The sequence below is a fragment of the Anomaloglossus baeobatrachus genome, chromosome 1 (genome assembly GCF_048569485.1).
Source record: "Anomaloglossus baeobatrachus isolate aAnoBae1 chromosome 1, aAnoBae1.hap1, whole genome shotgun sequence".
In the NCBI taxonomy this organism is placed as follows: Eukaryota; Metazoa; Chordata; class Amphibia; order Anura; family Aromobatidae; genus Anomaloglossus; species Anomaloglossus baeobatrachus.
Genome location: NC_134353.1, coordinates 209,613,842 through 209,635,376, shown reverse-complemented (window position 1 = coordinate 209,635,376; position 21,535 = coordinate 209,613,842). Strand labels below are relative to the sequence as shown.

Sequence of the window (21,535 nt, the reverse complement as noted above, 5' to 3'; positions counted from 1 at the left end):
CATAAAGAGATTAGTGACTTACATATATAAAAGCCAGTCACCACTCCACTCCTGCCGCCACAACGCACGTTTCATAAGTTGATTCCTCAGGAGGCGTGTGTTGAGGAGGAGGGGGGCTATATTTAAAGAGCCTGTGGCCAATAGAAGGTCAGTGGGGACTGTGCGTCATTGAGTCATGTGAGTCATAACATGGCGCTTAGATCTTCCACAGAGATACGTAGTAAAAACAAAGTCCAGAGTGGCGGGTAGTGGAGCACAAGCGACATCTGTTGTCATGGAGACGGCGCATGCGCAAACACCACTAATACCGCCGCACAGACCACCTGCACCGCAGTTTTAGATTCAGCGTTCTGACTCACTGATCAATTCAACCAATGCATTCACAGGTGTGTGCTAATGTAGTATAGTATATAAGTCACTAAGGAAGAAAAATACATTTATCATGTATATAGGAAATATGTGTATAATATGTGTATAACAAAAAATAAATAAAATGAAGGGAAATTGTACATCTGTGGCCTACAGTTACTGCCTGTCATTCTCCGCATTATCATGTTCTCTATTGCAGTTGTCTTTCGAGGGCGACCAAACTTCTTGAGTGACTTGAAAAAGTTTGTGATGTTGTAAAGATGCAATATTCTGGAAATCACAGACTTGGAACGACCAACTTCTCTTGCAATGGCTGATAGGGTCACCCTTTTGGCCCTTCATCTGGACAAACTACTGCCAGAGGGTTTTAGTCACTTTAGAACGGCACACCATTTTTGCAAACTGGAAAGATAGGCTGCCAGTTAAATATGGTTTGTCAGATAATTAAAGGGAACCTGTCATCAGAAATTTTGCTTTAAACCTAAATGTTTCCCCCTCTGCAGCTCCTGGGCTGCATTCTAGCAAGGTTCCTGTTGGTTTTTTGCTCCCTTTTAGACCAAATATAATACTTTATAAAGGTGTACCTTTTGGGATGCAAATTTTCTAAATCGTCCATGGGGGCGGGCTCTCTGGTGTCCGTTATGTCCATCCTGCCGATTTACGACGTCCCCCAACGAGATTATGGGCGGCGCTGTGATTATCATTGCAAGTGCCCACCCATAATCTAGTGCACGCGCTTTCCTCTCTGCCTCCAGCGTTCTGCGCAAGCGCTGGCCGTAACCGGTGGTGTCCTGCTCCGATCCTCCCATCTATTTCCTGCTACAGGGAAAGATGGGAAAGAGGGGACGTGCGGTCATCTGGCCAGCGCTTGCGCAGAACGCTGGAGGCAGAGGGGAAAGCGCGGGCACTTGCGATGACAACACAGCGCCGCCCATTCTCGTGCCTGCGCAAACGTCACCAGCGGTCACACTGTGCACGCAGTGCACAGTCCCGCTACAGTGGCACTGCGCATGCGCCGGACCACGGGCTCACTGGGCGGCATCCTGGAAGTATGAAATGCTGCGTTGGGGGACGGCGTAAATCGGCAGGATGGACATAACGGACACCAGAGAGCCCGCCCCCATGGACGATTTAGAAAATTTGCATCCCAAAAGGTACACCTTTATAAAGTATTATATTTGGTCTAAAAGGGAGCAAAAAACCAACAGGAACCTTGCTAGAATGCAGCCCAGGAGCTGCAGAGGGGGAAACATTTAGGTTTAAAGCAAAATTTCTGATGACAGGTTCCCTTTAAGGAAATTAGCACCAGGTGCCAGATTAACACCAATAGTTTGCATGTATCTGAAAGTGTTCTCTAATTTTGATCAGTGGTCTTTTTCATTTATCTCACTTACATTTTTATTATGTGCTTTTGAAAAAAATCAATATATGAAATAAGCTTCAAATACTGCTAGCTTACTCATGTTAGAATATAATCACATAGGATTACACAATGACTGCAACATTTAGGAAATTGTGTGTTGGTAACTAATTTTGATCTTTATTATATGTGGCTGATGAGTTCAGATTAGGCTATGTGCGCACGCTGCGGATTTACCGCGGATTTTGCCACAGATTTACTGGAGAAAATGTGTCTTACATCAGTCATTCCCCAGCAAATCCTATGGGTTTTAAAAAATTATGTGCGCACACGGCGTTTTTTTATACCCGCAGATTTACCCGCGGATTTTCCGCTGCGGAATTATTGTGCATGTCACTGCTTTTCTGCAGGTACCTGTGGTTTTTGCCATAGATAATGGTAAAAATCCGCAGTGACCAACTTGCGGCAGTAAACTGCGGTAAAACCACATGCAGATTTTGCTGCTGTTTTGGTGCGTTTTTTTACCGCGGGTGCGGGATTCTTTAAGAGGGTCCGAATTTTCAATAAGAAAAAGGCACTTTCTAGTGTGCACATAGCCTAAGGAGGCTCGCAACCAGTTCACCACAATCCATGCACTTTCTCTGAAAGTCAGTTGCGTGGCTAAGAAGTTAGCGGTCACTTAGCTGAATTTTTGTATCATTGAGCCCTGTTGCGCTGTGTATATACTTTGTTTATGATGACATCTGATTTTGTCTGTAAGTTGGATATTAGTTTATACCTTATACAACTTTTTTTTTCTTTTGACAATCTTTAGGTTACATGTCTTCAAGACTTCTTTGGTGAAGATGATGTGTTTATAGCCTGTGGACCCGAAAAATATCGATATGCGCAGGATGACTTTGTTCTGGACCACAGTGGTAATTATGCTCACAAGTTTAAGAAATATACATCATTTATGTGCTGATTTTCTGTTCATACCTTAGATTACCAATACATGTAGGTGACTTTAAATAAACACATCCAGGTAGGTAGGATATTATGTGTATTAAAGTAAGTATTATCCATAAAATCGGCCAGCATGGTTAATGTTTTCATAGCCCTTTGAAACATTTTGTTTTTTAGGTTCCTGCTTAAAGTGATCTTAAAGATAGATTCATTCTGCCTGAAGAATCAGACACTAGTTAAATTATTGCATCCATGTACGTTTTGTTTTGCAATGCCAGCCAAAGACTATGCGTTTTTGAGGACTAGTTTAAGGCAGGACCCCATCAGCTTTTCCTGGCCGCTCCCTTACACTGACAGGTCTCTCCCAATACACACACATAGGAGAGACCAGCTTTTAGGGACCGGCCTTGGACTAATCGTAGTACCGCCTGTCTTTTCAGAGTATTTTTTTCACTGTAAGACCACAACCGTGTAGAGCATGACGTACACAGGGGCGGTTCTACTGTCAGTGATTCATGCTGTCTGAGGTTTGGGCAGTGTGAATCTGCTGTTAGGTTCCCGTTAAAAATGAAACATCGATAATAGGCATGATAGTTTAGAAAAAAAACTATATGGTCTACAGTATAGATATGTGTTTGACTTATTTCTTTGTCGCTCCATTGGGAGACCCAGACAATTGGGTGTATAGCTATGCCTCCGGAGGCCACACAAAGTATTACACTAAAAGTGTAAAGCCCCTCCCCTTCTGCCTATACACCCCCCGTGCTCCCACGGGCTCCTCAGTTTTCATGCTTTGTGCGAAGGAGGCAGACATCCACGCATAGCTCCACAGCTTAGTCAGCAGCAGCTGCTGACTATGTCGGATGGAAGACAAGAGGGCCCATAACAGGGCCCCCAGCATGCTCCCTTCTCACCCCACTCTTGTCGGCGGTGTTGTTAAGGTTGAGGTATCCATTGCGGGTACGGAGGCTGGAGCCCACATGCTGTTTTCCTTCCCCATCCCCTTTAGGGCTCTGGGTGAAGTGGGATCCTAATCGGTCTCCAGGCACTGAGACCGTGCTCCATCCACAGCTCCTGGGGACTCTGCTGGATAAGGAGCCGAGTATCGTCAGGGACAAGGCCCTGCTACTTTGAGGTACTCTGTGTCCCCGTGGGGACCGCGCACAGAAACACTCCAGCATTGCTGGGTGTGTTAGTGCGCCGGGGACCGCAGCGCTGACCGCGCTTGTGCCATCACACACTGCAGCGTGGCTGGGTGTGTTAGTTTACTGGGGACTACCGCGCTGACCGCGCGCTGCCATTTCACACTGCAGCGCGGCTGGGAATGTTAGTACGCCGGGGACTACCGCGCCGACCGCGCTTATACGCCGGCCGCGCTTATAACTTTAGTCCCCGGCTTTTGCGGCCTAGTCTCACTCTTTTCCCGCCCCCAGGCCTGCCAGTCAGGGGAAGGGCGGGACGCTGTACAGGATGTCAGCACTGAGGGCTGGAACATGCCTTGCATACTCCACCCCCCTCACTGTGCACAGTGGGGCACCAGATTCCCGCACTTTCTAGGGCACGCCCACGGCCCCCTCCTCTCCTCAGGATGCCGGCAGCCATTCCTGTCAGCTCTTCTGACGCTGGAGAGGGGAGACAAGCTCGGGGAGACCCAGGCAGGGATTCTGGTGACCACACAACCGCTTTGAGCGGGCGGTAAGCAGCACCTGAGGTGCTGGCCCCACTAGTGCAGAAGTGTACTTATAGATTATATGATTATAGGCTATACTTTACACTTTATGGTGCACGGTTGATTTTTGGCTATATACCCTCCTGGATTGCTCAGAGGAGACAACAACATGTCGTCCACAAGAAGCAAGGGTGCCACAGCACAGGCTTACTATGCTGCCTGCGCCGCATGTACGGCTATACTACCGGCAGGTTCCACTGACCCTCATTGTGTGCAATGCTCGGCCCCTGTGGCACTTACTCAGCCGGAGCCTCTGCTAAGGGTGGCCCAGGGGGAACCACCTGCTAACACTGTCCATGTGACAGGGACGGAGTTTGCAGTTTTTACTGAAAGACTTTCTGAGACTATGGCTAAGATACTAGAAGCCTTGCAGTCCAGACCGGTATCTCAGACCATGGGCACTGTGGAATCATTGCTCCCTGGTCCCCCTCAGTTGGAACAACAATGTCCTCCCGGGGTGTCTCATAGATCCCAGGGTGAGGTCTCTGACACGGACCGTAGCCCCAGACCGCCTAAGCAAGCTCGCTGGGAAATTCCCTCGACATCATCACATTGTTCAGGGTCTCAGCGGGAGGACTCTCTGTATGATGAAGCGGAGGTAGCCGATCAGGATTCTGATCCTGAGGCCGCTCTTAACCTTGATACTCCTGATGGGGACGCCATAGTGAATGATCTTATCGCGTCCATCAATCAAATGTTGGATATTTCTCCCTCAGCTCCTCCAGTAGAGGAGTCAGCTTCTCAGCAGGAGAAATTCCGTTTCAGGTTTCCCAAGCGTACAACGAGTATGTTTCTGGACCACTCTGACTTCAGAGAGGCAGTCCAGAAACACCGAGCTTGTCCAGATAAGCGTTTTTCCAAGCGCCTTAAGGATACACGTTATCCCTTCCCCCCTGACGTGGTCAAGGGCTGGACTCAGTGTCCCAAGGTGGATCCTCCAATCTCCAGACTGGCGGCTAGATCCATAGTTGCAGTTGAAGATGGGGCTTCACTCAAAGATGCCACTGACAGACAGATGGAGCTCTGGTTGAAATCCATCTATGAAGCTATCGGCGCGTCTTTTGCTCCAGCATTCGCAGCCGTATGGGCACTCCAAGCTATCTCAGCGGGTCAAGCGCAAATTGACGCACTCACACGTACGTCTGCGCCGCAAGTGGCGTCCATAACCTCTCAAACGTCGGCATTTGCGTCCTACGCTATTAATGCTGTCCTGGACTCTGCGAGCCGTACGGCGGTTGCAGCCGACAATTCGATGGCAATACGCAGGGCCTTGTGGCTACGGGAATGGAAGGCAGATTCGGCTTCCAAAAAGTGCTTAACCAGTTTGCCATTTTCTTGCGACCGTTTGTTTGGTGAGAGATTGGATGAAATCATCAAACAATCCAAGGGAAAGGAAACATCCTTACCCCAGGCCAAACCAAACATACCCCAACAGAGGAGGGGACAGTCGAGGTTTCGGTCCTTTCGGGGTGCGGGCAGGTCCCAATTCTCCTCGTCCAAAAGGCCTCAGAAGGATCAGAGGAACTCCGATTCATGGCGGTCTAAGTCACGCCCTAAAAAGACCACCGGAGGTGCCGCTACCAAGGCGGCTTCCTCATGACTTATGGCCTCCTCACACCGCATCCTCGGTCGGTGGCAGGCTCTCCCGCTTTTGCGACACCTGGCTGCCACAGGTAAAAGACCGTTGGGTGAGAGACATTCTGTCTCACGGTTACAGGATAGAGTTCAGCTCTCGTCCTCCGACTCGATTCTTCAGAACATCTCCGCCTCCCGAGCGAGCCGATGCTCTTCTGCAGGCGGTGGGCACTCTGAAGGCAGAAGGAGTGGTGGTCCCGGTTCCTCTTCAGCAACAGGGTCACGGTTTTTACTCCAACCTGTTTGTGGTTCCAAAGAAGGACGGGTCTTTCCGTCCTGTCCTGGACCTAAAACTGCTCAACAAACACGTAAAGACCAGGCGGTTCCGGATGGAATCCCTCCGCTCCGTCATCGCCTCAATGTCCCAAGGAGATTTCCTTGCATCGATCGATATCAAAGATGCTTATCTCCACGTACCGATTGCTCCAGAGCATCAGCGCTTCCTGCGCTTCGCCATAGGAGAAGAACACCTTCAGTTCGCGGCACTGACGTTCGGACTGGCGACAGCCCCACGGGTTTTCACCAAGGTCATGGCTACAGTAGTTGCGGTACTCCACTCTCAGGGTCACTCGGTGATCCCTTACTTAGACGATCTGCTGGTCAAGGCACCCTCTCAAGAGGCATGCCAACACAGCCTCAACGTTACTCTGGAGACTCTCCAGAGTTTCGGGTGGATCATCAATTTTCCAAAGTCAAATCTGACACCGGTCCAATCGCTGACATATCTTGGCATGGAGTTTCATTCTCTCTCAGCGATAGTGAAGCTTCCGCTGAACAAACAGCGGTCACTGCAGACAGGGTTGCAATCTCTCCTTCAAGGTCAGTCAAACCCCTTGAGGCGCCTCATGCACTTCCTGGGGAAGATGGTGGCAGCAATGGAGGCAGTCCCTTTCGCGCAGTTTCACCTGCGTCCTCTTCAATGGGACATCCTGCGCAAATGGGACAGGAAGCCGACGTCCCTCGACAGGAACGTCTCCCTCTCTCAGGCAACCAAAGCTTCCCTTCGGTGGTGGCTTCTTCCCACTTCATTATCGAAGGGGAAATCCTTCCTACCCCCATCCTGGGCGGTGGTCACGACGGACGCGAGTCTGTCAGGGTGGGGAGCAGTCTTTCTCCACCACAGGGCTCAGGGTACGTGGACTCAGCAAGAGTCCTCACTTCAAATCAATGTTCTGGAGATCAGGGCAGTGTATCTTGCCCTAAAAGCGTTCCAGCAGTGGCTGGAAGGCAAGCAGATCCGAATTCAGTCGGACAACTCCACAGCGGTGGCATACATCAACCACCAAGGCGGAACACGCAGTCGGCAAGCCTTCCAGGAAGTCCGGCGGATTTTGATGTGGGTGGAAGCCACGGCCTCCACCATCTCCGCAGTTCACATCCCGGGCGTTGAAAACTGGGAAGCAGACTTTCTCAGTCGCCAGGGCATGGACGCAGGGGAATGGTCCCTTCACCCGGACGTGTTTCAGGAGATCTGTTGCCGCTGGGGAATGCCGGACGTCGACCTAATGGCGTCCCGGCACAACAACAAGGTCACGGCATTCATGGCACGATCTCACGATCACAGAGCTCTGGCGGCAGACGCCTTAGTTCAGGATTGGTCGCAGTTTCAACTCCCTTATGTGTTTCCTCCTCTGGCACTGTTGCCCAGAGTGTTACGCAAGATCAGGGCCGACTGCCGCCGCGCCATCCTCGTCGCTCCAGACTGGCCGAGGAGGTCGTGGTACCCGGATCTGTGGCATCTCACGGTCGGCCAACCGTGGGCACTACCAGATCGACCAGACTTGCTGTCTCAAGGGCCGTTTTTCCATCTGAATTCTGCGGCCCTCAACCTGACTGTGTGGCCATTGAGTCCTGGATCTTAGCGTCTTCAGGATTATCTCAAGAGGTCATTGCCACTATGAGACAGGCTAGGAAACGAACGTCCGCCAAGATCTACCACAGGACGTGGAAAATATTCCTGTCGTGGTGCTCTGCTCAGGGTTTTTCTCCCTGGCCATTTGCCTTGCCCACTTTTCTGTCCTTTCTTCAATCCGGATTGGAAAAGGGTTTGTCGCTCGGCTCCCTTAAGGGACAAGTCTCTGCGCTCTCTGTGTTTTTTCAGAAGCGCCTGGCCAGACTTCCACAGGTACGCACGTTCCTGCAGGGGGTTTGTCACATCGTCCCTCCTTACAAGCGTCCGTTAGAACCCTGGGATCTGAACAGGGTGCTGATGGTTCTTCAGAAACCACCGTTCGAGCCAATGAGGGATATTTCTCTCGCACGCCTTTCGCAGAAAGTGGTTTTCCTAGTAGCAGTCACTTCACTTCGGAGAGTGTCTGAGCTAGCAGCGTTGTCATGCAAAGCCCCTTTCCTGGTGTTTCACCAGGACAAGGTGGTTCTGTGTCCGGTTCCGGAATTTCTCCCTAAGGTGGTATCCCCTTTTCATCTCAATCAGGATATCTCCTTACCCTCTTTTTGTCCTCATCCAGTTCACCAATGTGAAAAGGATTTGCACTTGTTAGATCTGGTGAGAGCACTCAGATTCTACATTTCTCGTACGGCGCCCCTGCGCCGCTCGGATGCATTCTTTGTCCTTGTCGCTGGCCAGCGTAAAGGGACACAAGCTTCCAAATCAACCCTGGCTCGGTGGATCAAGGAACCAATTCTCGAAGCTTATCGTTCCTCGGGGCTTCCGGTTCCCTCAGGGCTGAAGGCCCATTCTACCAGGGCCGTGGGAGCGTCCTGGGCCTTGCGGCACCAGGCTACGGCTCAGCAGGTGTGTCAGGCAGCTACCTGGTCGAGCCTGCACACTTTCACGAAACACTATCAGGTGCATACCTATGCTTCGGCAGATGCCAGCCTAGGTAGGCGAGTCCTTCAGGCGGCGGTTGCCCACCTGTAGGACGGAGCCGTTACGGCTCTATTATGAGGTATTATTTACCCACCCAGGGACTGCTTTTGGACGTCCCAATTGTCTGGGTCTCCCAATGGAGCGACAAAGAAGAAGGGAATTTTGTTTACTTACCGTAAATTCCTTTTCTTCTAGCTCCAATTGGGAGACCCAGCACCCGCCCCTGTTTTTTTGTGTACACATGTTGTTCATGTTGAATGGTTTCAGTTCTCCGATATTCCTTCGGATTGAATTTACTTTAAACCAGTTTATAATTTTTTCCTCCTTCTTGCTTTTGCACCAAAACTGAGGAGCCCGTGGGAGCACGGGGGGTGTATAGGCAGAAGGGGAGGGGCTTTACACTTTTAGTGTAATACTTTGTGTGGCCTCCGGAGGCATAGCTATACACCCAATTGTCTGGGTCTCCCAATTGGAGCTAGAAGAAAAGGAATTTACGGTAAGTAAACAAAATTCCCTTCTTTTGGATGTGTTGATCATTATTGTAAATGATGTAAGAATGGCCTAATGTGTTTTCTCTTGAAAAATTCCATTTAAATACCACAGTGTTCAATAAAAAGCCTCCCAACAGGTCCACTAGGCAACCTTAAAAAGTCCTTTAAAATAAATCATTATTTTCAGTTCATTGCAATCATGACTGCCTAATTCAAGCTTCACCAGTAATACAAGCGTATCCCACCTGCTCTTTCCCCGGGAGCAGCCTTCTGTTGCTATGCAATTTATTTGGACATTGCTAATGCTTTGCACCACAGAAATTTATTGCCCCTTTCTTGTTGCAGAGTGTCGTGTTATGAAAACTTCATATTCACGCTCCCAGAGGCATTCAGGTTCTAAGAGTCCTGGGACTTCGCGACGCAGCAAATCTCCAGGAGCAGGTAATGAAATTGTTCAAGTTTTCAAGAAGTTATGTTATCTCCTGTAGTTTTTCATTTTATCAGATTATTGTACTGCTGCCTAGTACATGATTTTGTATTTTTAAAGGGAATGAATCAGTTCTTTTTTTACTAATTGAAATCTTTATCTCAAAATATTTTATTTTCTGATTACTGATCTAGTATTCTGATTTCACTATGTGATTATGGTGGCATCATCTACTGCAACAGATTCAGACAGAGATTTTCAGAAAACATCCTATTGACTTCTGTGTGATAGTGCTATGAGCATGCTCTGTGACATGTGCAGAGGTCATTGTGGAGGATGGGTTGAGCTGTCTCTATTACCTACTTTTTCACATTGCGACAAAAATAGAGGGTCCATAATTAGATAACTGCTGCCATTAAATTGATTACGTTTTGTTAAAATAATTTCTACCTTATACCATATGCTGTACATATATACAACGGGTGAAATAAGTATTGAATACGTCACCCATTTTCTAAACGTCTAAAGGTGCTATTGCCATGAAATTCTCACCAGATGTCAGCAACAATCAATCCAATCCACACAGGCAAATACATCAAACCATACAATTGAAACCAGAAGTTTACATACACTATCTAAATAAACGCATATGCATGCTTTTTTTTACTATTTGACATGAAATCAGAATAAACCTTTCCCATTTTAGGTCACTAAGATTACTAAAATTATTTATATTTGCCAAATGCCAGAATAATGAGAGAAAAAGAGAGAGAATGTTGTAAGGCATTTTTATTACTCTCTGCAAAGTTAAAAGGTGCCTTGTTCATATGTACAAACAATTATATGCAAGTACAGACCAGATGGGATTGTCCAGCCATCATACCACTCAGAAGCAGTGAGGTTCTGTGTACCAGAGATGAACGTACTTTGGTCAGACATGTGCTTATCAATCCAAGAACAAAAGAAAAAGACCTTGTGAAGATGCTGGAGGAAGCTGGTAAAATTGTGTCGTTATCCACAGTGAAAAGAGTACTGTATCAACATGGGCTGGAAGGCTACTCTGCCAGGAAGAAGCCATTACACCAAAAGAAACATAAAAAGCCAGAATAATGTTTGCAAATGCACACAGGAACAAAGACCTTACTTTTTGCAAACATATCCTGTGGTCTGACAAAACTAAAATTGAACTTTTTGGCTATAATGACCATTGGGGGAAAAAGGGAGAAGCTTTGAAGCCTAAAAACACCATCCTAACTGTAAAACACAGGTGTGGGAGCATCATGGTCTGGGGTTGTTTTGCTGCAGGAGGGACTAGAGCACTTCACAAAATAGATGGCATCATTTTAAAAGAAGATTATGTGGCAATACTGAAGAAACATTGCAAGATATCAGCCAGGAACTTAAAGCTTTGGTGGAAATGGGTCTTCCAAATGGACAGTGACCCAAAGCATACTGCCAAACTGGTTACAAAGTGGCTTAAGGATAGCAAAGTCAATGTTTTGGAGGGGCCATCACAGAGCCCTGATCTCAGTCCTATTGAAAATTTAAGGGCAAAGCTGAAAAGGCAGGTGTGAGCAAAGCGACCTACAAACATGGCTCAGTTACACCAGTTCTGTCAGGAAGAATGGGCCCAAATTCCTACAAACTATTGTGAGAAGCTTGTGGAAGGATATCCAAAGCGTTTCACCCAAGTCATACAGTTGAAGGGCAATAGTACCAAATACTAATGAAATGTATGTAAACTTTTGACTTTGCAGAAAGTAATAAAAATACCTTAAAACATTCTCTCTCTCTCTCTCTCTCTCTCTCTCTCTCTCTCTCTCTCATTATTCTGGCATTTGGCAAATATAAATAATTTTGGTTCCTAATTGACCTAAAACAGGAAAGGTTTATTCTGATTTCATGTCAGATAGTGCGAAAAACATGCAGATGTGTCTTTTTAGATAGTGGATGTAAACTTCTGGTTTCAACTGTAGATGTCCATACATTATGTGTAATAATGAGAAATGACACGGGAAAAAGTATTGAACACATGCAGAAAAAGAGGTGAAAAAAAAGCCATGGAATGTCACAACACCAGCTCAGAAGTGGAAAGAACATAATTTCACCAAAAACCAGTCATGACCAAGTCCCTGCAAGATTTCAGACAGAACAGTGAAAATAATTATCAGTAGAGTTGTCCAAGGACCACCTTTGGAAAGCTAAAGAAAGATCTGGAATCAACAGGTACAAATTATTTTAAAAAAAAACACAATAAATAATGTACTCAACCTCCAATGCCAGTATGCACACTAACAACGCAAGACTTCATTGCTGAACAATATGCATTTTTCTAACGCATTTAAAGTTTGTGTGATGCTATTCACTACTCACGGATAAGCCATGAGGCAGGGTGGTCAAATGTTTCGGGGTCAGATAGTTCAAAGAAAAGATTCAGAGGGGTACTCACCGATATAACACACTTCTTCTTTATTTCTTCATGTTACAAGCTGCGGTGTCAGTGTGTGGGGATGTGTGGGCACCAAGCGAATGATGGCTGTTTCACGTCTCCCAGCGTTTCAACGGTTCCCAGCTGGTCCACTTGGTCCCCGCACACCCACACTGCAGCTTGTAACATGAAGATAAAGAAGAAGTATGTTATATCGGTGAGTGCCCCTCTGACTTTTTCCTTTGAACTACATTTGATTTGTTGTTGGCCTGAGTGGGTTAAGCACCACCTACAGACAAACATGTATATCCTGAACCTTGGGCTACATGGTATTGTGGAAGCAGAGAATGAGTATTTGCTGCTCTTCCGTTCTTTTTTTTTCCATTATTGGATACTAAGGCTCCTTTCTCATTGTGTTTCAGTGGCTTGGCTTCGTCGGTGCATATGTCCGAAATCCTTCCCCTCCCCCCAAAAAACTTGTTTCGGACGTATGCGCCGACAGGACCATTGAGTATAATGGAGCAGACAGACTAAGTGTATGCTCTGTCTTGCACCATTTTCGGGTCTATACGCTTTCTGCAGGCGGATGCCCAGACATAGCAGACTACGTCCGGGCAACATTTAGACAAGCCTGTGAAAAACTGCAACAATATAGTCTGGTCAAATGAGATCAAAATTGAACTCTTTGGATGCCATAATAAACACCATGTTTGGAGGCCTTTTTCACCATACTAACAGTGAAGTTTGGACTTGGAAACATTATAGTGTGGGCTGTTTTTCAGCATACAGCACTGACAAACTTTATATAATTGAAGGAAAGATGAATGGACAAATGGATAACGATGAAAAAAGGGTGGACATTTCAGCAAGACAATGATCCTCCCAAACACACCGTCAAGGAAACTTTCAATTGGTTTCAAAGAAAGAAAGTAATTCACATGCAGCATATATTTTTCTTACCACAAAGATGCAGCGTTTTTGTCACGAAAAAACGCACCAAAATGCAACGCATCAAAAACACAATGCATTTTTGGCGCGTCTTTACCGTGTTTTGCCCAATGCGTTTTTTAATTCAAATCTATTGATTGGAAAAACTCAATAAGAATTGACATGCTGCATCTTCAAAAACGCAGCCAAGAATGCAGCTAACCAAAGATGCCCAGTGTGGACAGCAAAATCAAAATCTCATAGACTTTGCTGGGAGAAGGAAATGCATGCATTTTGGTGCATCTTTGTAACAAAGATGCCCTGGGTGAACTTATACTAAATCTCAGAGTTCATAATATGAGCCCACAGAATCTTTAGGATTTGAAAAGTGCTTTTGTACGAAGTATTAATTACATTTTCGAAAGCGTGTTCAAAACTTTTTCCCTGTGTCATTTTTAATCATTACACATAATTTATGGACATCTATTGTTTGATTTCTTTGCCATTGTGGACTCAATGGATTGTCATAGACATCTGAGGAGAAATCCTTGTCAATAACTCCCTTAGAAATATATTTTTCTTTGTCGCTCCATTGGGAGACCCAGACAATTGGGTGTATAGCTTATGCCTCCGGAGGCCACACAAAGTATTACACTTAAAAGTGTAAAGCCCCTCCCCTTCTGCCTATACACCCCCCGTGCATCACGGGCTCCTCAGTTTTTATGCTTTGTGCGAAGGAGGCTGACATCCACGCATAGCTCCACATCTTAGTCAGCAGCAGCTGCTGACTATGTCGGATGGAAGAAAAGAGGGCCCATAACAGGGCCCCCAGCATGCTCCCTTCTCACCCCACTCTGGTCGGCGGTGTTGTTAAGGTTGAGGTACCCATTGCGGGTACATAGGCAGGAGCCACATGCTGTTTTCCTTCCCCATCCCTTAAGGGTTCTGGGTGAAGTGGGATCCTAATCGGTCTCCAGGCACGGGGACCGTGCTCCCTCCGCAGCCCCTGGGGAATCTGCTGGACAGGAGCCGGGTATCGTCAGGGACAAGGCCCTGCTACTGTGAGGTACTCTGTGTCCCCTTGGGGGACCGCGCATGGAGCGCTTGTGCCATACACACTGCAGCACTGCTGGGTGTGTTAGTGCGCCGGGGACTACCGCGCCGACCGCGCTTATTTGCCGGCCGCGCTTATAACTTTAGTCCCCGGCTTTTGCGGCCTAGTATCGCATATTCCCGCCCCCAGGTCTGCCAGTCAGGGGAAGGGCGGGACGCTGCACAGGACGTCAGCGCTGAGGGCTGGAGCATACTTTGTATCCTCCTCCCCCCTCACTCAGCACAGTGGGGCACCAGATTCCCGCACTTTCTAGGGCACGCCCACGGCCCCCTCCTCCCCCACAGAACGCCGGCAGCCATTCCTGTCAGCACTTCTGACGCTGGAGAGGAGAGACAACACGGCTCTGGGAGGCCCAGGCATATATGCTTATATGCTATACATTTACACTGTACGGTCGCACTGTTGATTTTTGGCTATATACCCTCCTGGATTGTACTCAGAGGAGACAACAGCATGTCGTCCGCAAAAAGCAAGGGTGCCAAAGCACAGGCTTACTTTGCAACCTGTACCTCATGTGCGGCTATACTACCGGCAGGTTCCACCGACCCTCATTGTGTGCAATGCTCGGCCCCTGTGGCACTTACTCAGCCGGAGCCCCTGCCACTGGTGACCCAGGTGGAACCACCTGCTACCACTGTCCAGGTGACAGGGACGAAGTTTGCAGTATTTGCTGACGAACTGTCTGAGAGTATGGATAAATGGTCTGCTAAGATACTAGAAGCCTTACAGTCCAGACCGGTGACTCAGGCCCCGGGCACTGTTGAATCATTGACCCCAGGCCCCCCTCAGTTGGAGCAGCAAAGTGCTCCTGGGGTGACCCATAGGTCCCAGGGTGAGGTCTCTGACACGGACCGCAGTCCCAGGCCGCCTAAGCGGGCTCGCTGGGAAATTCCCTCGACTTCATCACACTGTTCAGGGTCTCAGCAGGAGGACTCTCTGGATGATGAAGCGGAGGTAGCAGATCAGGATTCTGATCCTGAGGCTGCTCTCAACCTAGATACACCTGAAGGTGACGCCATAGTGAATGACCTTATAGCGACCATCAATCAGGTGTTGGATATTTCTCCCCCAGCTCCTCCAATTGAGGAGTCAGCTTCTCAGCAGGAGAAATTCCGTTTCAGGTTTCCCAAACGTACAATGAGTACGTTTCTGGATCACTCTGACTTCAGAGAGGCAGTCCAGAAACACCGAGCTTGTCCAGATAAGCGTTTTTCCAAGCGCCTTAAGGATACACGTTATCCCTTCCCCCCTGACGTTGTCAAGGGCTGGGCTCAGTGTCCCAAGGTGGATCCTCCAGTCTCCAGACTGGCGGCTAGATCCATAGTTGCAGTGGAAGATGGGGCTTCACTCAAAGATGCCACTGACAGACAGATGGAGCTCTGGTTGAAATCCATCTATGAAGCTATCGGCGCGTCTTTTGCTCCAGCATTCGCAGCCGTATGGGCACTCCAAGCTATCTCAGCTTGTCATGCGCAGATTAATGCAGTCACACGTACGTCTGCTCCGCAAGTGGTGTCCCTAACCTCTCAGGCGTCGGCGTTTGCGTCCTACGCCATTAATGCTGTCCTGGACTCTGCGAGCCGTACGGCGGTAGCATCCGCCAATTCGGTGGCAGTCCGCAGGGCCATGTGGCTACGTGAATGGAAGGCAGACTCTGCTTCCAAAAAGTTCTTAACCGGTTTGCCATTTTCTGGCGACCGCCTGTTTGGTGAGCGATTGGATGAAATCATTAAACAATCCAAGGGAAAGGACTCATCCTTACCCCAGTCCAAACCAAACAGACCTCAACAACGGAAGGTACAATCGAGGTTTTGGTCCTTTCGGTCCGCGGGCAGGTCTCAATTCTCCTCGTCCAAAAGGCCTCAGAAGGATCAGAGGAACTCCGATTCATGGCGGTCTAAGTCACGTCCTAAAAAGACCGCCGGAGGAACCGCTCCCAAAGCGGCCTCCTCATGACTTTCGGCCTCCTCACACCGCATCCTCGGTCGGTGGCAGGCTTTCCCGCTTTTGCGACGCCTGGCTGCCATAGGTAAAAGACCGTTGGGTGAGAGACATTCTGTCTCATGGTTACAGGATAGAGTTCAGCTCTCGTCCTCCGACTTGATTCTTCAGAACATCTCCGCCCCCCGAGCGAGCCGATGCTCTTCTTCAGGCGGTGTGCACTCTGAAGGCAGAAGGAGTGGTGATCCCTGTTCCTTTTCAGCAACAGGGTCACGGTTTTTACTCCAACTTGTTCGTGGTGCCGAAAAAGGACGGATCCTTCCGTCCTGTTCTGGACCTAAAACTGCTCAACAAACACGTAAAAACCAGGCGGTTCCGGATGGAATCGCTCCGCTCCGTCATCGCCTCAATGTCCCAAGGAGATTTCCTGGCATCAATCGACATCAAAGATGCTTATCTCCACGTACCGATTGCACCAGAGCATCAGCGCTTCCTGCGTTTCGCTATAGGGGACGAACACCTTCAGTTCGTGGCACTGCCTTTCGGCCTGGCGACAGCCCCACGGATCTTCACCAAGGTCATGGCAACAGTAGTAGCAGTTCTGCACTCTCAGGGACACTCGGTGATCCCTTACTTAGACGATCTGCTTGTCAAGGCACCCTCTCAAGTGGCATGCCAACACAGCCTGAACATTGCTCTGGAGACTCTCCAGAGTTTCGGGTGGATCATCAATTTTCCAAAGTCAAATCTGACACCGGCCCAATCACTGACATATCTTGGCATGGAGTTTCATACTCTCTCAGCGATAGTGAAGCTTCCGCTGGACAAACAGCGTTCACTACGACAGGGGTGCAATCTCTCCTTCAAGGCCAGTCACACCCACTGAGGCGCCTCATGCACTTCCTAGAGAAGATGGTAGCAGCAATGGAGGCAGTTCCTTTTGCGCAGTTTCATCTGCGTCCACTTCAATGGGACATTCTCCGCAAATGGGACAGGAAGTCGACGTCCCTCGACAGGAACGTCTCCCTTTCTCGGGCAGCCAAGGCTTCCCTTCAGTGGTGGCTTCTTCCCACTTCTCTGTCGAAGGGGAAATCCTTCCTGCCCCCATCCTGGGCTGTGGTCACGACGGACGCGAGCCTGTCAGGGTGGGGAGCGGTCTTTCTCCACCACAGGGCTCAGGGTACTTGGACTCAGCCAGAGTCCTCCCTTCAGATCAATGTTCTGGAGATAAGGGCAGTGTATCTTGCCCTCAAGGCGTTCCAGCAGTGGCTGGAAGGCAAGCAGATCCGAATTCAGTCGGACAACTCCACAGCGGTGGCATACATCAACCACCAAGGCGGAACACGCAGTCGGCAAGCCTTCCAGGAAGTCCGGCGGATTCTGCTATGGGTGGAAGCCACAGCCTCCACCATATCCGCAGTTCACATCCCGGGCGTAGAAAACTGGGAAGCAGACTTTCTCAGTCGCCAGGGCATGGACGCAGGGGAATGGTCCCTTCACCCGGACGTGTTTCAGGAGATCTGTTGCCGCTGGGGGTTGCCGGACGTCGACCTAATGGCGTCCCGGCACAACAACAAGGTCCCGACATTCATGGCACGGTCTCAAGATCACAGAGCTCTGGCGGCAGACGCCTTAGTTCAGGATTGGTCACAGTTTCAACTCCCTTATGTGTTTCCTCCTCTGGCACTGTTGCCCAGAGTGTTACGCAAGATCAGGTCCGACTGCCGCCGCGCCATCCTCGTCGCTCCAGACTGGCCGAGGAGGTCGTGGTACCCGGATCTGTGGCATCTCACGGTGGGCCAACCGTGGGCACTACCAGACCGACCAGACTTGCTGTCTCAAGGGCCGTTTTTCCATCTGAATTCTGCGGCCCTCAACCTGACTGTGTGGCCATTGAGTCCTGGATCCTAGCGTCTTCAGGGTTATCTCAAGAGGTCATTGCCACTATGAGACAGGCTAGGAAACCAACGTCCGCCAAGATCTACCACAGGACGTGGAGGATATTCTTATCTTGGTGCTCTGATCAGGGTTTTTCTCCCTGGCCATTTGCCTTGCCCACTTTTCTTTCCTTCCTTCAATCCGGATTGGAAAAAGGTTTGTCGCTCGGCTCCCTTAAGGGACAAGTCTCAGCGCTCTCTGTGTTTTTTCAGAAGCGCCTAGCCAGACTTCCACAGGTACGCACGTTCCTGCAGGGGGTTTGTCACATAGTCCCTCCTTACAAGCGGCCGTTAGAACCCTGGGATCTGAACAGGGTGCTGATGGCTCTTCAGAAACCACCTTTCGAGCCAATGAAGGATATTTCTCTCTCACGCCTTTCGCAGAAAGTGGTCTTCCTAGTAGCAGTCACATCACTTCGGAGAGTGTCTGAGCTAGCAGCGCTGTCATGCAAAGCCCCTTTCCTGGTGTTTCACCAGGACAAGGTGGTTCTGCGTCCGGTTCCGGAATTTCTTCCTAAGGTGGTATCCCCCTTTCATCTCAATCAGGATATCTCCTTACCCTCTTTTTGTCCTCATCCAGTTCACCAATGTGAAAGGGATTTGCACTTGTTAGATCTGGTGAGAGCACTCAGACTCTACATTTCTCGTACGGCGCCCCTGCGCCGCTCGGATGCACTCTTTGTCCTTGTCGCTGGCCAGCGTAAAGGGTCACAGGCTTCCAAATCAACCCTGGCTCGGTGGATCAAGGAACCAATTCTCGAAGCTTACCGATCTTCTGGGCTTCCGGTTCCCTCAGGGCTGAAGGCCCATTCTACCAGGGCCGTGGGTGCGTCCTGGGCTTTGCGGCACCAGGCTACGGCTCAGCAGGTGTGTCAGGCAGCTACCTGGTCGAGCCTGCACACTTTCACGAAACATTATCAGGTGCATACCTATGCTTCGGCAGATGCCAGCCTAGGTAGGCGAGTCCTTCAGGCGGCGGTTGCCCACCTGTAGGAAGGGGCCGTTTTACGGCTCTATTACGAGGTTTTACTTTACCCACCCAGGGACTGCTTTTGGACGTCCCAATTGTCTGGGTCTCCCAATGGAGCGACAAAGAAGAAGGGAATTTTGTTTACTTACCGTAAATTCCTTTTCTTCTAGCTCCAATTGGGAGACCCAGCACCCGCCCCTGTTCCCTTCGGGCTGTTGTTCTTTGTGTACACATGTTGTTCATGTTGAATGGTTTCAGTTCTCCGAAATTCCTTCGGATTGAATTTACTTTAAACCAATTTATAACTTTTCCTCCTTCTTGCTTTTGCACCAAAACTGAGGAGCCCGTGATGCACGGGGGGTGTATAGGCAGAAGGGGAGGGGCTTTACACTTTTAAGTGTAATACTTTGTGTGGCCTCCGGAGGCAGAAGCTATACACCCAATTGTCTGGGTCTCCCAATTGGAGCTAGTAGAAAAGGAATTTACGGTAAGTAAACAAAATTCCCTTCACTTAGAAAATTATGGACATAGTCAATACTTATTTCACCCGCTGTGTATATATATATATATATATATATATATATATATATATATAAATATATATATTTTTATTACTGGAGAATCTATAAAACCAGACCAGACAGTTGATTTATGCACTATAGTCAGTGTCTATATTCAGATGGATACACACGGCATCATCGATGATGCCACAGGATATTGAACTGGCCTCATAGCAAACTAGTCAGTGAGTTTTGTTATCAGTTTTACTGCAGCATTTTTGTACTACATCAGTGGGATGTTTGACAAAGGATTGGAAGTATCTAAAAGGGGCCTAATCCAGATAACAATATGCTGATTTTTAGTGTATGTATAGACAGGAATTGTTAATTAATGTATTCTTTTAATATCTTTACCCATGTTGTAAAATGAATGCAGTGAGAAGGACTGGCTACTACTCCAGTGCCTATTCCACATCAAGGTCCCCAGGTGAGCCATTCTGATTGTGGCTTTCTTTCTTAGCTTTCTTAGCTCACCAGCCAGTTCACCTTTTGTCAAGCTTCATAAAGCTGTTCTGTTCAACATCTGGGCTTAACCATCGCAACACACACATTTTCGTTGCTCTGCTTTAGTAGCATTTCTACTACTGCTTGTTTGACATTTATATTCCAGTTGTCTAGTACATGACTAACTTATTGTAAGAAGTTTAGTGTAGTAAATATCCCCCTACTTTATTTAGAGCCCTCCTAGTAAAGGGGCTTGGTTTGAAATCTGAAGCCCATGTTACACTCTGCAATTTGTTGCAGTTCTCTCATACTTTCCAACTTTTGAAAACAACAAATGTTAAAAAATAACAAAAGAAAACATATCCCACACCAATCCAGCATAAAAACATCAACGGTGTCTCAATCCTTGTTTTCAAGTGGCCAATATGCAAAAAGTGCCCAAGGCAGTTCCAGGTCCATTTTCAGTGTTTTAATTGAGCACAATCTCACATAATAGCGAAGTGTTCCAGCTTTCTCTTACAGAACATAGTTAATCAATGTGATGTCTTCAAGTTATCATGTCTCAACCTCACATGGTGCACTCAATATCTATTTGAAATCATCAATAACTACAAGTGGCCAGCATGTGACTGTCATAGTCAATCTATGATCTCAGCTGTCACATGCTGTATTACTTGCATCATGGCTGCCAGAAATCATTAGCAGTAATTCAGTAGTACTGATCGTACCCACAGGAGCCAGGAGAGTGCAAACAAGTTGTCAGGGAAATTGAATAGTGAATATTTTTTATTATTTTGTTACATTTGCTATTGTTTTTTCTTGTTTTGGCTTATTTTTTTCAAATGTCAATTCTCTGTGCCTTTTATTTTTTTTAAGCCTAAGAATGTGAAGCATCTTTGTTTGGATAAAGAAAACTCATGCAAAAACTCATTTTTTGGGGGAAAAAAACTCACCAGAATACAGTGTTGTCTAAGCTGAAAATCATTGCTGAGGCTAAAAGCTACTGCTTGTTACATGGCCCAGAGTTCCACTCTCGTTTACTAGTTAAATCTCAACTTTAATGTAGTGGTAGTTTTTTTTTCATAAAATTACTATAAATTGTCTCATATAAAGACTACACTCTCCGGATTGAACAGTACCTTTTCGAGGCAATGAACCAACAAGGAGTGCAAAGAGATTTTATCTCTGAAACTTGCATAATTGTAAAAGCAGCTCTGGACTATATCACATGCTGTAACCAGTATACTTATACTGTATAAGGTATTTGCGAAACATTTTGTTTAGAGAATTCTGCATTTATTGTAAATTAATAATGAAATTTGGACTAGGATCATATAAATCTGTAAGGTGATTTTGAACACTGCAGCTATCCATGTAGAAGCACTAGAACTATTGGCACTCATGCACACAGTATCAGGTTCATATGCA

General features: G+C 47.7%; 1 protein-coding gene across 4 annotated transcripts in view; it reads left to right on the top strand.

The window, feature by feature from the left end:
- The window catches only part of DCLK2 (doublecortin like kinase 2), a 185,837-nt gene that overhangs the window by 87,919 nt on the left and 76,383 nt on the right, over nt 1-21,535 (top strand). For 3 of the 4 annotated variants that reach the window (XR_012754158.1, XM_075347964.1, XM_075347978.1), the window contains exons 3-5: nt 2,544-2,646; nt 9,705-9,800; nt 20,040-20,090. Coding sequence is in view for 3 of the 4 variants with exons in the window: in XM_075347964.1 (XP_075204079.1) it covers nt 2,544-2,646; nt 9,705-9,800; nt 20,040-20,090 (250 nt within the window). In the remaining variant the exon portion in view is untranslated. The remainder of the gene's footprint in view (nt 1-2,543; nt 2,647-9,704; nt 9,801-20,039; nt 20,091-21,535) is intronic. The other variant, XM_075347971.1, reaches the window with a different exon arrangement.